A 15,291-nucleotide genomic window follows, 5' to 3' on the forward strand; every position below is an offset into this window, starting at 1 on the left:
GTATATAGTGTTAAACATAAAAAGCAAGTAAAAAAATTGAAAAATAATTATAATTTAGTATCATGTTGTAAAACGTAATTGTCACCGAGACATTTACATTGCTGTTTAGTCAACTTCGACAAGCCATAAAATCGTAAGTTGTTATCAGATTCCACTCATTTTAGTATTATTCAATTCATAAAAATAACACTTTCATTCTGTAAGTTTTTTTAATACCATACAGACAGGAATTTTTTTCTGGGAATACCACAGTTGAAGGGTTAAGATTCATATTACATCTCAGTATATCCAGTTTAGGGGATGGACAACTTAGAGTTTTCCTCTAAAATTGAATTTTTGGTGCAAGTACAGTAAGTGTGACTGTTGATCATCAACACCATACTATATATTTTTAGCTAACTTAATTGTTAACATAAAGAGACTAATTTTTGTGTTCTTTCTCAACAGGAAGTGCTTTAGAGGATTTAAGCCTAGATGAACCTTTGAACATTGCTGCATCTTTAGATAGAGAACTAGAAGTGGAAAATAATTCTTTAAGTAATTCTATATCAACGGGTTTAGCTAGTTCAGGTGAGAAGCTTTTTGAAATACAGTGGTACCTTGGGATGCGAACTTAATTCATTCCAGAAGGCTGTTCGAGTGCCGATACCAAATGAATTTGTTCCCATAAGGAATAATGTAAATTAGATTAATCTATTTCACACCCCCAAAAATACACTTACAAAAGCACTTACATAATTTTTTTTTTTTCATCAAACCGGCCATATTCCACCAAGGCAGGGTGGTCCAAAAGTACTTACATAAATATACTTACATAATTGTTCGAGTTTTGAGCTGTTCGTATCCTGAGGTACCACTGTACCTACTGAAGTGGGGAACAGTGAAAGTATTCTAAGGTGAAGTACTTTAGGAATAGAAATACAGTAGCCTGTCGGATAACACGGTAGTCACGTTCCTGAAAACGGTGTGTAATAAAAAAAATCGTGTAAACTGAATTGAAGAATATATGGAAAAAATTGGGTTACCCTTGTTGGACTCCAAAATTTTTTTTATGAGTCTCAAAATTGCAAACAGCAGTGATGATGTAATTGAAGGTTGATGTGATGTGCATCAAAGATCCTGCAGCCACATCTCTGTTAGCAGACAAAGGTACTTTATTGTTTGATTGTCCTACTTGCTTCAACTGTATGGGAGTTATAAAGGATAGGTTAGAATGGTTGGGGTGTACTTGAGAGGAGTAAAGCAGTTAGGGTCAATGGGCTAGATGTGGGGGTTTGGGACTGCTGTTGTGGGAGGTGAAGACTGAATGGTGGAGGGGTGGGGGCAAGAGCTGGAGGCTGGTGTTAGGAGGTGAAGGATGCTGGGTGGTGGAGGGGTGTGGGGGGTTGGAGCTTGGAAACAGTGAAGTGGTGTGATGGTGGCCATGTGGTTGGCAGTCTGGGTGGTGGGTGACTGGGTGGGTGAGTGTTGTTGATGGTGTGGGCAGTAATGAGGGTGATGGGTGGCTGCATAACTTGGTGAAAGCATGGGTACAGTGTGGGTATTCGAGGAAGTCTGTGTGGGCTTGAAGCTGTGGGGTAATGATATGAGTGAAAACATGAGTAAGGTGTGGGAGTGGGGTCATGTGGGGGAGTTTTGTGAGTGAAAGGTGTGGTTGTCAGTGGCTTGGTGTGGGTGGTGATTGGATGATGGGTGACTGGGTGGGTGATGTAGGCAGTAATGAGGGTGGTGATAGTGAGGGATTCAGTGTGGGTGGTGTATTTGGGTGAAAGGCCATGTAAGGTGTGTGGCTGGGCAAGGTGTGGTCATCAGGTAATGGGGGAAATAGTGTAGGTGTAAGCTGTGAGGGGGGGGAGAGTTACATGGGCAGGTTGTGTGGGTGGAGGATGCTGGTTGGAATGGTGTGGGTGAAGGCGTGTGCTTGTGGGGGAATTTTAGGGGTGGGTGGTACAGTGTAAATGATTTTTTTTATGACATGTACACTGAGAATATATCGCAATTTTGCAAAACATGTTAACAGATTGCGTGTTATTCGATGGTTTATTGTAGATTAATTGTATACATGACTATTTGATAAGACCTGCACAAAAGCAATTTAGAAGTATGGTACCTACTTATTTTACGAAAGTTATAAGATTCTCCAGTAAACTGTATTCAGTTCCTAAGTGTTGAAGTAATGGATTTAACGATCAGATTGTGATACTTATGGACTTTACTGAAGCTTCACCATTATGTCTCCTCTAGGATTGCTTGGGTCTAGTGCGCCAGTAAACATTCCTGGCTCTAACTTTCAAGAACGATCTGGAGGCTTAATTACTAATCCTTCACCATCATCTACTTCGTCTCCAGCCTTCCCACATTCATTTTTGCAGTCGTCATTACACCGTGAAAACTCCATGGACCAGGTATCTTTGTAGTTATTGCTCTTAGGTCTGTTTCTTGTTGTAGATCTGAAAAATGTAATGCCTTTTTTACTCCATAATAAAATTAAACAAAACATCAGTTTGATATGTAGTAGATGGCAAAAGTTGAAGACATACAGAGAGAATAAGCTTTTTATTTAGTAAATATAAGGTTTACTTTGTATCTTTTGTTCATGAAAGACCCCGGTTTTTTCATAGTATTGCATGGCCAATAGTTATCATGTATATAATATCTGCAGTGTTTTTGTAATAACTTACAGGGAGCAGCAGCAGCAGCATTCCTGGGCAATAATGGAGTAGGCAAAATAACAGGAGGAAGTGGAGTGTTCTCATCAAGTAGCACAAGTGCAAGTCTCTTTGACCTTGGTTCCAACATGTCCCCACACAGTCGAAATCCACTCAGCAATCCTTTGTCACAGTCTCCCCTCATGACTCCCTTCAGCAGCAACAGCAGCTGCAGTACCTCAGAGATTCAACGCCTGAGAGAGGAACTGGTCACAAATCGAGCCAAGGTGGGTGAAGCTTAGGGGCTGATTTTTAAACTGCATTTTAAAAAAGCTTTATTTAAAATATGGGTTAGAAATTAACCTTATAAGATACAGTATCTTGAAAAAAAAAAACCATACCATGGGCGGGGATAGAGCCCACGATCAGAGAGTCTCAAAACTCCAGACCGTCACGTTAGCCACTGTAAAAACTTGCATTTGTGGTCACAGTGGTGCCTATGCTAACCTTCCTATGGTGTAGAAATATACCTAGTTGGACGAATCTTATTGTGGCTAGCTGGTCCAGTGGCTAACACGATGGTCTGGAGTTTTGAGACTCTCTGATCGCGGGTTCTATCCCCGCCCGTGGTATGGTTTGTTTGCAATCGTGTCATTACGATTTCGTGAGTCAGTATCTTGAAATTAGTCAGTTGGTGTTCAGTATGCCTTCATCTCAAATGCAGCACTTTTTCCCACACTTCGTCTCGAAACCAATCCCAAGATTCCTCCATAAATACGCCGTCTCACGCATGTATTCCTTCACTTGCTCTTTCCATCATAATTTATGCTGTATCTGCATTTTCCTTGTTGGGTCACCCTACTTTAGTGGGAATGGGCTGGTGTGTAAAGAAAAAAAAATCTGTTCCTAATTCCACTCGACAGTCAAGATATACCGTTAGTCATTTTGTCAATATTTGCTCCCTCCATATGTCATAAACTTTATCAGTATGAAACATACAGTATTTCTTAAAGCAGAAATTCATTTGAGCTTGAGATATCCCTTCCATTTCCCGTAACGAAACATTTCTTTATCTCGCATCACGGGAGGGCATTGCTTACGCTTCAGATATCCCTTCCATTCCTTATAACATAAAACATTTTGTAGCTGGCTTCATGGGAGGAGGGCATTGCTCAGGCACGGACAGCATGTGAGGCTTGGAGACGTGAGGCCGACGACGCCAACAGGAAATATAAAATGGCTGAACAGACCAAGGAGGAGGTATGGGAAGTCCTGCTCAGACACATTTATCTTTATGTAGTACACTACTCAGTACTAAACCCACTTTAAGAAAGAAAAATGGCAGAGATGGGAAAACATTATTAAAGGTGATGTCTTTTAATATTAGAGTTGGGTGATATTTAGTATAATAATTAGTAACCATCTTATTTTTCCCAGTCCCAGTGTGAGCGAATGCACGCCAGATACACTACAAGAGTGCAAAGTTTTGTATTATTTCTTTTCTTTAGCTTTTCTGTTTTTCCCCCCAGTAACTCAGTAGGCCTATTGGGTGATGTATGGTACGTCAGGCGAGCGGTATTTCCTTCTCTATTTCCAAATCCAACTCTTGTTGAGTACACTTAACAAAGTATTATATTACCTGCAAAATATAAGACAGTAAAAGGATACAATGAAGGATTACATGGATAGATGAGAGGAGTGTTTTTATGGAGGAATCTTTTTTATATAAGAAGAGGAAGGCTTTACTTTCTTACTTAATCATATGAAGAGAGTACAGAAATGCAGTATGTTTTAAAGAGCATGTCGGTTAAATTTGCATTTTATGGGCAATTATATAGAATATAAGCCTTGACAATTATAGATGACAGAAAGAACCCACTGAAAGATGTTAATACACCATCCTTGTTCGTTGTTGGTAACTTTTTGAGAGATTATGTACAGCATATTGTGAGAGTTGACTACAAAATAGTAAGCTTCACACCCAGAGGTCACTGAATGGCAAAAGAGCTATAAATAATTAAAAGTATTGGGAAGCATCAAGAATAATTAAGGGAGTTTAATACATGACCTCACACATTCTATTAATCCTTGTATTGCAAGTGAGCAACTTTCCTATATGCATTTGTGTATATAGCCACGTCAAGATTGAATAAAATTACAGTGAAACTCCTGATTATAGTTTTGGATGGCCAAAATTTACTTAGCAGCCAGTTTCTTAATCTAGTATAGAGAGGGGCTTGACTTTGATAAAAAGAGTGGTCATATTTATTTTTATTTTTAGCAGATAACACTTTTCATTTTAAACTATCTACCAATGCATGTAAGACAAGCTCTCCTTTTACAGTTTGCAAGTAAGATAACAGCCCAGCAGAAGGAAATGGAAGAGCTACGAGCTGGACGTTTAGGACCATATGTACAGGCCCTCCACCCTCATACTGACTTGGAGAAGCTGCCACTGCACACTCTAAAGGCTTTACAATCTCAACTTCGGCAAGATTTAGACTCCATAGAAAAAGTAAGTTTCAGACTAATGTCAGGTTTTACTTGTAATGTGTTTCTAGAGTCTTCCTACTCTTACCTGGTCAACTTGTTTCACATTTCCTGTAAATAAAGTTTACATTGTATTGTATCTACAGTATTCTTTGTTTACCTTCCTGTGGTTCCAGTTAAGTGAAATAAAATAGCATAGTAAAATGTTGAAGAAATTGAATAGTGAGAGCATAGTGCTAGTGGGCTTATAATTATAAAGAACAAAATATTTATAAAACTAATGTCCAACTTCATAACAGGCAGGGGATAAATTTTCTAATGGTTATTGATCAAATATGATTGTTGGAAATTTGATAACTGATGTAATTACATATAATGTATTCTTAAATTTTCTAGTAAGTAATGAGTTTTGTCTTTGACAGGTTATAAATAATTATGGAAGTAAGGGAGAGAAGTGGCCTGGGTCAGGTCCTACATGGTAAGGCTGTAGTCAGTTAGGTCATACTTGGGAGTGCTGTTGCTGCCACTGCTTCTCTTTGCCGCCACATCTTGTTAAGTTTTGTAGAAGTATTGTTTATAGGCTATTTTTGCACGTTGATGGTACAGTCAAATTATAATTGAATTTTATTGTCTCTACCAGAAAAAGTGAAAAGTGCATAAGTTTTTATTGTACTAAAGATATGATTGATTATTAAACTTGGTGAACCCAGTTTTCTCATCTTCCCTGCCCTGCCATTCCCTGGCCTTAATCGTTTACTGCCACACTGCTGTGCCCAAAATACTTCCCAATGCAATGCTCTGCCCAATACAATACTTTGCCCAGTAGAATGTTCTGCTCAGTAAAATGCTCTGCCTAACACAGTACACACACTGTATAACACAACACCAAACATGCTGCATCACCAGTTATGGCATATATAAACAGTCATTGTAGTGACCTGCACTCGATCACGGCTGCCACTACATCCATACCATGATTCCTCACAATTCCACAGTTATTTATTAAAAAAAAACTGTGCTGATGACTGAGGATATATGTCTTGATTTAATTTGAGGTAATACTGTACTATAATGATCCTGGAGTTGGGATGCTTACTAAGATAAACTGTGTACCAGTATGAAGACTTCTGTTTGTTTTTTGTTTTTATTAACATGTCGACCATTTCCCGCCAAGGCAGGGTGACCTGAAAAGGAAGAAATGCTTTCATCATCGTTTGCTCCATCGCTGTCTTGCCATAGGCATGCCTACACTACAATTAAAAACTGCAACATCAACACCCTTCCTTCCGAGTGCAGGCACTGTACTTCCCACCACTCTCTTAACCTCTCTTTTTCTTTCTATATACTCTTCCCTATTTGCATCACTTCTGTTTTGTAAAAACCTCTCATGTGCTAACTTTTTCTCTGTTACTACTCTTTACATTATCATTCCACCATTTACTCTTCTTCCCTCCCACACCCACTTTCCAGTAACCACAAACTTCTGCTGAACGCTCTAACACTACATAAAAAAAAAAACCATACCACAGGCGGGGATAGAACCCGTGATCAGAGTCTCAAAACTCCAGACCGTCGTGTTAGCCACTGGACCAGCTAGCCACAATAAGATTCGTCCAACTAGGTATATTTCTACACCATAGGAAGGTTAGCATAGGCACAACTGTGACCACAAATGCAAGTTTTTACAGACGAATCTCCAGCTAGTGTGGCCATGACAAACCCTAGCTCAAGTCCCCTCAAAGCCGTTAACATGACTCACGAAATCGTAATGAAACGATTGCAAACAAACCATACCACGGGCGGGGATAGAACCCGTGATCAGAGAGTCTCAAAACCCCCAGACCGTCGTGTTAGCCACTGGACCAGCTAGCCACAATAAGATTCTTCCAACTAGGTATATTTCTAGGTTTATTTGCAGTCGTGTCATTACAATTTCGTGAGTCATGTTAACACTACATTCTTAAACCTACCCCATACATCTTTGACCCCATTGCCTATACTCTCACTAGCCCATCTATCCTCCAACAGTTGTTTACATCCTACCCTAACTGCCTCCTCCTCCTTTAGTTTATAAACCTTCACACCTCTCTTAATTGCTGCTTCTATTTTCCTTGTATTCCATCTACCTTTTACTCTCACCATTGCTACAGCTAAAAAATTATCTGATGTGTCTATGGCCCCTCTGTAAACATGTACATCCTGAAGTCTACTCATCAGTCTTTTATCTACCAATACATAGTCCAGGTAGGGGGTGTGTGGACAAGGTGTTTACAGTGAAACATATAAGTGAACAGTATTTAGATAAGGCTAAAGAGGTCTTTGTGGCATTTATGGATTTGGAAAAGGCATATGATAGGGTGGATAGGGGGGCAATGTGGCAAATGTTTTAGGTGTATGGTGTAGGAGGTAGGTTACTGAAAGCAGTGAAGAGTTTTTACGAGGATAGTGAGGCTCAAGTTAGAGTATGTAGGAAAGAGGGAAATTATTTCCCAGTAAAAGTAGGCCTTAGACAAGGATGTGTGATGTCACCGTGGTTGTTTAATATATTTATAGATGGGGTTGTAAGAGAAGTAAATGCGAGGGTCTTGGCAAGAGGCGTGGAGTTAAAAGATAAAGAATCACACATAAAGTGGGAGTTGTCACAGTTGCTCTTTACTGATGACACTGTGCTCTTGGGAGATTCTGAAGAGAAGTTGCAGAGATTGGTGGATGAATTTGGTAGGGTGTGCAAAAGAAGAAAATTAAAAGTGAATACAGGAAAGAGTAAGGTAATGAGGATAACAAAAAGATTAGGTGATGAAAGATTGGATATCAGATTGGAGGGAGAGAGTATGGAGGAGGTGAATGTATTCAGATATTTGGGAGTGGACGTGTCAGCGGATGGGTCTATGAAAGATGAGGTGAATCATAGAATTGATGAGGGGAAAAAGGTGAGTGGTGCACTTAGGAGTCTGTGGAGGCAAAGAACTTTGTCCTTGGAGGCAAAGAGGGGAATGTATGAGAGTATAGTTTTACCAACGCTCTTATATGGGTGTGAAGCATGGGTGATGAATGTTGCAGCAAGGAGAAGGCTGGAGGCAGTGGAGATGTCATGTCTGAGGGCAATGTGTGGTGTGAATATAATGCAGAGAATTCGTAGTTTGGAAGTTAGGAGGAGGTGCAGGATTACCAAAACTGTTGTCCAGAGGGCTGAGGAAGGGTTGTTGAGGTGGTTTGGACATGTAGAGAGAATGGAGCGAAACAGAGTGACTTCAAGAGTGTATCAGTCTGTAGTGGAAGGAAGGTGGGGTAGGGGTCAGCCTAGGAAAGGTTGGAGGGAGGGGGTAAAGGAGGTTTTGTGTGCGAGGGGCTTGGACTTCCAGCAGGCATGCATGAGCGTGTTTGATAGGAGTGAATGGAGACAAATGGTTTTTAATACTTGACATGCTGTTGGAGTGTGAGCAAAGTAACATTTATGAAGGGGTTCAGGGAAACCGGCAGGCCGGACTTGAGTCCTGGAGATGGGAAGTACAGTGCCTGCACTCTGAAGGAGGGGTGTTAATGTTGCAGTTTAAAAACTGTAGTGTAAAGCACCCTTCTGGCAAGACAGTGATGGAGTGAATGATGGTGAAAGTTTTTCTTGTTCGGGCCACCCTGCCTTGGTGGGAATCGGCCAGTGTGATAATAAAAAAATAAAAAATAACATAGTCCAACAAACTACTGTCATTACACTCTATGTCATATCTTGTATATTTATTTACCCTTTTTTCCTTAAAGTATGTATTATTATCAAACCCCCTTCCTGTACAAAGTTTAATCAAAGTGCCCCCATTATCTTTTACACCTTGCACCCCAAACTTACTTACCACTCCCTCTCTGTTTCTGCCGCTTTAGCATTTAGGTCCCCTACCACAATTACTCTCTCACTTGGTTCAAAAGTTCCTAAACATTCAGTATCTCCCAAAATCTCTTTCTCCTCTACACTTTTCTCTTCTTGAGGTGCATGTACACTTATTATAACCTGCTTTTCACATCCAATCCTTATTGTAATCTACATAATCCTTGAATTTATACATTTATATTCCCTCCTCTCCTGCCATAACTGATCCTTCATCATTATTGCTACACCTTCCTTAGCTCTCTCTCAGATACTCCTGACTTAATCCCATTTATTTCTCCCCACTGAAACTTCCCTACCCCCTTCAGCTTTGTTTTGCTTAGTTATTAATAAATTATTGCTTACTACCTCCTGCCATCCTTGTTCTGCCACCTTGTTACCTTTCTCCACTTTGTCCTTCCATAATTACCTCTTAACACTTTGTCCCTCCATAATTACCTCCCAACACTGTCCCTCAATAATTACCTCTCAACACTTTGTCCTTCCATTATTATCTCCCAACACTTTGTCCCTCCATAATTACTTTCCACCAACACTTAAGTTTTGTAGACTATGCAGGCAAGCAACTTTATTATTCTTTAACCCTTTCAGGGTCCGTCCCGTAGATCTACGGCTTTACGTTCAGGGTCCAAACCGTAGATCTACGTCATGAGCTCAGCTCACTCTGATAAACTGTGAGTGGTAAATTTGGGCCTAGATATGAGAGAATACATCTATGTGGTATGTGTGCACCACATAAAACAAATCCTGCAGCACACTGTGTATAATGAGAGAAAAAAACTGAGACCGTGATTTTCGATTAAAACAGCGACTTTGCAGTGTTTTTCGTATGTTTTTTATAGTTGTATTTGTGATTTCTTGGTCTCATTTGATAGAATGGAAGACATATCACAGAAATAGAGATAATTTTGATTGGTGTTAGCACTGGAAATGGCTTGAAACTGAGCTCAAAGTGGCGGAAATGTTAAATTTTTGCCGATGTTCAAGAGTAAACAAACGACCTCACACATCTTATACACGCCAGCTGGTGGGTCTAATATACATTCACAAATGTGGTGATGATATTTATACAATTATTACAATATTGCATAACAGTAAATCTTCTATTTTTTGGTGTGAATAAAAATTCATTATGTGAACAAAAATTCAAAATGGAATTTATTTGTAAAGCCTCAAAACATAACTAATGAACAGAGGAAATGTTAGTTTAGTGCCAGGAATACCTACATTGTTTATTCTGGACCCTATTTTGAAATTGGAATATTTTGAACTTTGTGTTAAATTGGCCAAATTACCAATTTCTGGTCACTTTATTTTGTAGTTGAAATGGTTGACTTGGTGATTTCTTGTGCTCAATCGATAGAATAGAAATAATACTAGTGAAATAGCTAAGAATTTGGTCGACTGGAATAATGTAATTGGCCTAAAATGGGAGTCAAAGTCGGCAAAATCGCCGATTCGTAAATATCACCGACACATCAAAATTCACGAGAGCATAATTTCGTCAATTTTCCATCAAATTTCATACTTTTTGTTTTATTACCTTCACAAAAAGATTCTCTACCATTTCATAAGAAAAAATAAAAAAAAATTTTTTTGAAAATTCTTGGACACTGGGGCACCACTTAAGATTTTGGCCTTGGACCCTGAAAGGGTTAAGACTGTATGGTATGCCTAGAAGCATCATTATAATGTTGCTGAAGCATTATTTCCTCTGTATGTTTTTGCCTTCACAGAAAATGCTTAAGCTTGTGTTGGCACAATGTCACATTTGTTCTGATTCACCAAAATTTCAGTGTCATTTCTCATGTTTTCCTAATTCATTCTTACATAATTATATCCTCAGCCAGCAGATTTCCTGTTATTGATCTGTGATCAGTGCAATATGCATGTATTCTTTGGTGGGCCTAATGAGGGGGTTTTGTTTTTGTCAGTATTATGATAAAAGTTTGCATACATTAGCAAGAAGTAGAACAGCTTAGAATGATCAGGATTTGATGTGACCCCATGCAGTAGAGCCTCTTGTGAGAGCTCTCTAAAAAAAATCTTGACTCTTTGCTTAGTCAAAGAGTCAAGTGAAATATTAAGTACATTATAGTTAAAATAAATGTTAGTGTATTGGAAGTTGTTTGCTCAGACAGTTAGGTACTTCAATGCTAAAAGGCTCAGTTGTGTGTGGGATTGATCAAGAAGTACATCTTTGCTAAGAGTGTCAGTTGTGCATGGGTTTGATTAGGAAGTACATCCTTTCTAACAGTGTCAGTTGAGTAGGGTTGACCAGGAAGTGCATCCTTGTTAACAGTGTTGTATGTATGGGGCTGACCAGAAGTACATCCTTGCCTGTCGTACCGTGATTCACATGGTAGAGAAAATCTTAATAGTTAATACCAGATAATAATTTGACTTAACGTGCTATCCAAGTGATTCTCCCCAATATCTGGATATTATTTACATAAGGACAACTCACTGACTAACTGATATGGTGTGTCTTTGAGTACCTCTTTTTAAGAAATAATATACACTTTTAGCTGCTTCACAGAGTGGACAGCCACTAGTCGCTACCTAAGTTGGCACCTTCTGCCACCGAGGTATTCAGACGACTGATTCAGTACAAAGAATGCAACAATGAAAGTCTCATTAGGGTAGGGAAATTACTGCATTTTAGATGTAGTATTGTAGTGTAGGTGTTGAAATGTGTTGGGTGTAATGTGAGATGGGTGCTGTGACACAAATTGACAACCTGCTCCCATTGGATGGATAAAAGCAGAAATTGCCAGTTATTTGAATTTCAAGTACAATATTCTAAGTGATGTTTGGAAAGTACATTCTCTCTTGGATAAACTTTCCAAATTAATTCAGTTTGCTATTTCTGTGTAAGGGGAGAGATTTTAGTTTTCCCAGGCACGTCGAGGGAGATTGTCGTAACCTACCATTACTGTTGCCAAGTGACAATGCAAAGGATTTGTTTTTAAACCTGTACCCTTAGCAATAATGTTATGAGAGAGACGACAGGTTCAGAAGCGGAGCATTTCAGCCAAGTTGTATCATTGTGGCATCTCTGCATTGACATCATTTTTTTTTTATCAAAATGCTACTGATGAGCATATTTTATTCATGGATTTTTTTGTAATTGTAATCAAAACCTTAATTAGGTGATGAGATCAATATTTATATTTCTTAGATTAGTACAACAATTTTATATGACTTTAATGAAGCTATTTTTAACGAGGTGAGTGGTTGCAAGAGTCTGAAAGGCAGCAGTGCTGCACATGTTGATGTACAACCTTGCAGGGACTCAGCTGCTTAGCTTATCTCATTTTCTAAATAGACTCACAATTGTTAAGGATCTTTTTTAGACCAAGTAACAAAATGTTTGTCATTTACAATTTAGGATTTTCTAATTAATGTAAATACTATAATAAGCAAGCTACAGTGCAGAATAAAAGTTGCAATAGTTGAGTGTGTTTGGCATAGTTTTGTATACAGTATAGTAAAAGTTTTAGCCCTTATACTAGACACACTTCAGCAGCCACTCCTTTAATAAACACAACATTGAGGCACCATTTTAAAGCATTTAGATTTGTTTTAATTTGCTGATGTACATTGGATGTTCAGTTCATCAGTAAAGTTAGTGCATGACATAGGTTACAAGATGTTGATGTTTCACACAACAGACCTTTTAACAGTGGAATGAGTACATAATTTAAGCTACAAAACATTTTTCTTCAGTATTACTGGCCTACAGGTTAACCATGTAGACTTCATCTGGCAGTACCTAGACTTTTCCTTGCTTCACTTAAAAACTGAACTTAATCTAGATTAATATATAATATTTATTACTTTAGACTTTTTTAAAAACATTCCTGTAGATAATTTTTTCAAATCATTAGGAAAAAATAGAATAAGAGCAGAATAAAATAAGTACTGTATATAATTGAGAAATAGTTGTTGCAGATTAAACAAATCTTACATATGGAGATTAAGATGAGTCACTTTAGTCACATTTCAGGATTTCGTACAGTGTAACCGTTCTTTTAACATATCGGCTGTATCTCACTGAGGCAGGGTGACCCAAGAAGAAAAAAAAAAGTTTTTCCTTTTAAATTTAGTAATTTATACAGGAGAAGGGGTTACTAGCGCCTTGGCCTGCTTATAATGTATTACTAATAAAAATTCTTCATAAGATCATAGCTAACATTTACCTGACTAAAGAACACTGCTGAAGATGCACCTATTATCCATAGATGGTCTTTGATGTCAGAAGTAGTACAATCAGAGCATATTTTAATACACCATGAGAATAGTTGTGCATGTGTCTTTGATAATTTTGCTACATTGCAACCTATTCTGGACCTCACTTGTCATTGAACTCAATTTTTTTTTTCTCTCTCCAATTCTACTTGCTGCTTACCTTCCTACTTAGGTAAGATGTTAACCCAAACCTGGTGATACTTACCTGAGATAATACAAATAATTGTTATTCAGTATGTGGCACAGTATACACTTATTTATGTTGTATATAATGTCTTTTTTTTTTTTTTTTTTTTTTTTTTTTTTTTTTTTTTTTTTTATTTTTTTGGCTTGGTGCTGTGATAATTGTATTTTAATAATTTATATTGTTGCCCTGATGCATTGATGGCTGTTGCAGTTGTATTGTGCTATTTATGAGTATTAAAAATATTCCTGTGTACACTTAGGATTTTGTCAGTCAACTTCAATTCCAAAGTATGGTATAAATAATTTTTTTACCTTTCAAGCTAGAGCCTTGACAGTTAATATAAAAATTAGTAAATCAAAAAAGTTTGACAAAATCTAGTACAGTAGTGAGGTTTGCTGTCATTATGTTTATGGAATGGCTATAAGCTATTAGTGCATTCATTTGTTAGTTTTAGCTCTCTCAAAAAATGTCAGTGTATTAGTACAACTTGTAAGCACAAGGCATATAAGTCTTGTGACAAATATGTAGTACCACCATGTGTAGACGATCAAGGGGCAATGCTTCTTACAAAATGTGTTCATAACATACCTCCATAACTCATACCCTTAATTATAGGAAATATTGTACACCGTTGATTTTTTTGTGATCTTAAAAGGAGAAACTTTGCAATTATTTTTTTTTTTAAGTGCTGTAAACCCCCCTCATAACGTGCAAGATATGTTCCTGAAAATTGTTGCCTTGTGGAAAATTGTTATGGAAAATGAAGAACATGGGAAAAATAAGGTTATGTTCCAGAGACTTCAAAAATACCAAAATGTTTTTTATTTAAATGTCATTATTTGTTAAAAAATATAAATTTTATCTTTACATACATATATTCTGGTTGACATTGCTTGTTGCCTTGGAAGTGTAAGGAGAGGAGTGTTCAGTGGTCAGTCGTCAGTGTTCAGTGGTCAGTCGTCAGAGTGTTCAGTGGTCAGTCGTCAGTGTTCAGTGGTCAGTCGTCACGTGAGGTCACAGACCCTGAGCTGCTTTGGGGATTAGCGTGGACGGTTACAAAGCATGGCTTGCTTCTGCAGTGTTTTAAAAACTGAGTTTGGAGAGTTGAAGGAGGAGGTCTTGCTTCTCCAGGAGGAGATTAGGAGGCTGAAGGTCCACCTCAATGGGCCTGGGAGAGAGTGTGAGGTGGTTGGAGATGTGGGGAATGAGGCTTCTAGCAGTGAGGTGCAGTCTGTCTCTCACTGTGAGGAGGCTGTAGGTGGGGAGGTAGCAACGGGTACCAGCAGTGAGGTGCAGCCCAGCACCTGCTACAAGTGGCGAGTTGTTCACAGTAATGGGAGGCGCATCAGAGTAAGGAAAGTTAAGAGTGAAGATCTGAAGGTAGGAAATCGCTTCTCTGTTCTCCAGGATGAATGTACTTCAGTGGCCAGTGAAGGTAAGGGTACTACTGCCCCTGCTAATGAAGGTAAGCGCATTCTTGTGGTTGGTGACTCTCAGGTAAGATATGTTGACCGTGCTTTTTGTAATAGGAATAAGAAGATGAGAGATAGAGTGTGCTTCCCTGGAGCTGGTGTTGGGGACATTGTCAACAGACTGGATAATATCATGTCAGGTAATGGGAACAAGCCCATTATCTGTCTCAGTGCTGGTGGAAATGATATTGGGAAGGGTAGGAGAGAAGAGCTGCTAGATAAGTACAGGTCAGCTATAGATTTCATTAAGTCTAAGGGAGGGATCCCAATCATATGTAGCATCTTGCCTAGAAGGGGAGTAGGAAATGAATGGTTGTCTAGGGCAATTGGTGTAAATTGCTGGCTAGACAGATACTGCAAGGAACT

At 38.5% G+C, this 15,291-nt stretch overlaps 1 protein-coding gene across 7 annotated transcripts in view; it reads left to right on the forward strand.

The window, feature by feature from the left end:
* The window catches only part of unk (RING finger protein unk), a 59,868-nt gene extending 45,077 nt beyond the window's left edge, over positions 1-14,791 (forward strand). Inside the window, exons 9-14 of one of the 7 annotated variants that reach the window (XM_053798994.2) lie at positions 448-570; positions 2,245-2,405; positions 2,663-2,935; positions 3,795-3,908; positions 4,993-5,163; positions 5,561-14,789. In XM_053798994.2, the coding sequence (XP_053654969.2) occupies positions 448-570; positions 2,245-2,405; positions 2,663-2,935; positions 3,795-3,908; positions 4,993-5,163; positions 5,561-5,620 (902 nt within the window). In that variant the 3' untranslated portion in view covers positions 5,621-14,789. Of the gene's footprint in view, positions 1-447; positions 571-2,244; positions 2,406-2,662; positions 2,936-3,794; positions 3,909-4,992; positions 5,164-5,560 lie in introns of all 7 variants that reach the window. The other 6 variants (XM_053798995.2, XM_053798999.2, XM_070099287.1 and 3 more) reach the window with 6 other exon arrangements.
* The last annotated feature ends 500 nt before the right edge of the window (positions 14,792-15,291 follow it).

This window comes from Cherax quadricarinatus, chromosome 66, assembly GCF_038502225.1.
Source record: "Cherax quadricarinatus isolate ZL_2023a chromosome 66, ASM3850222v1, whole genome shotgun sequence".
In the NCBI taxonomy this organism is placed as follows: Eukaryota; Metazoa; Arthropoda; class Malacostraca; order Decapoda; family Parastacidae; genus Cherax; species Cherax quadricarinatus.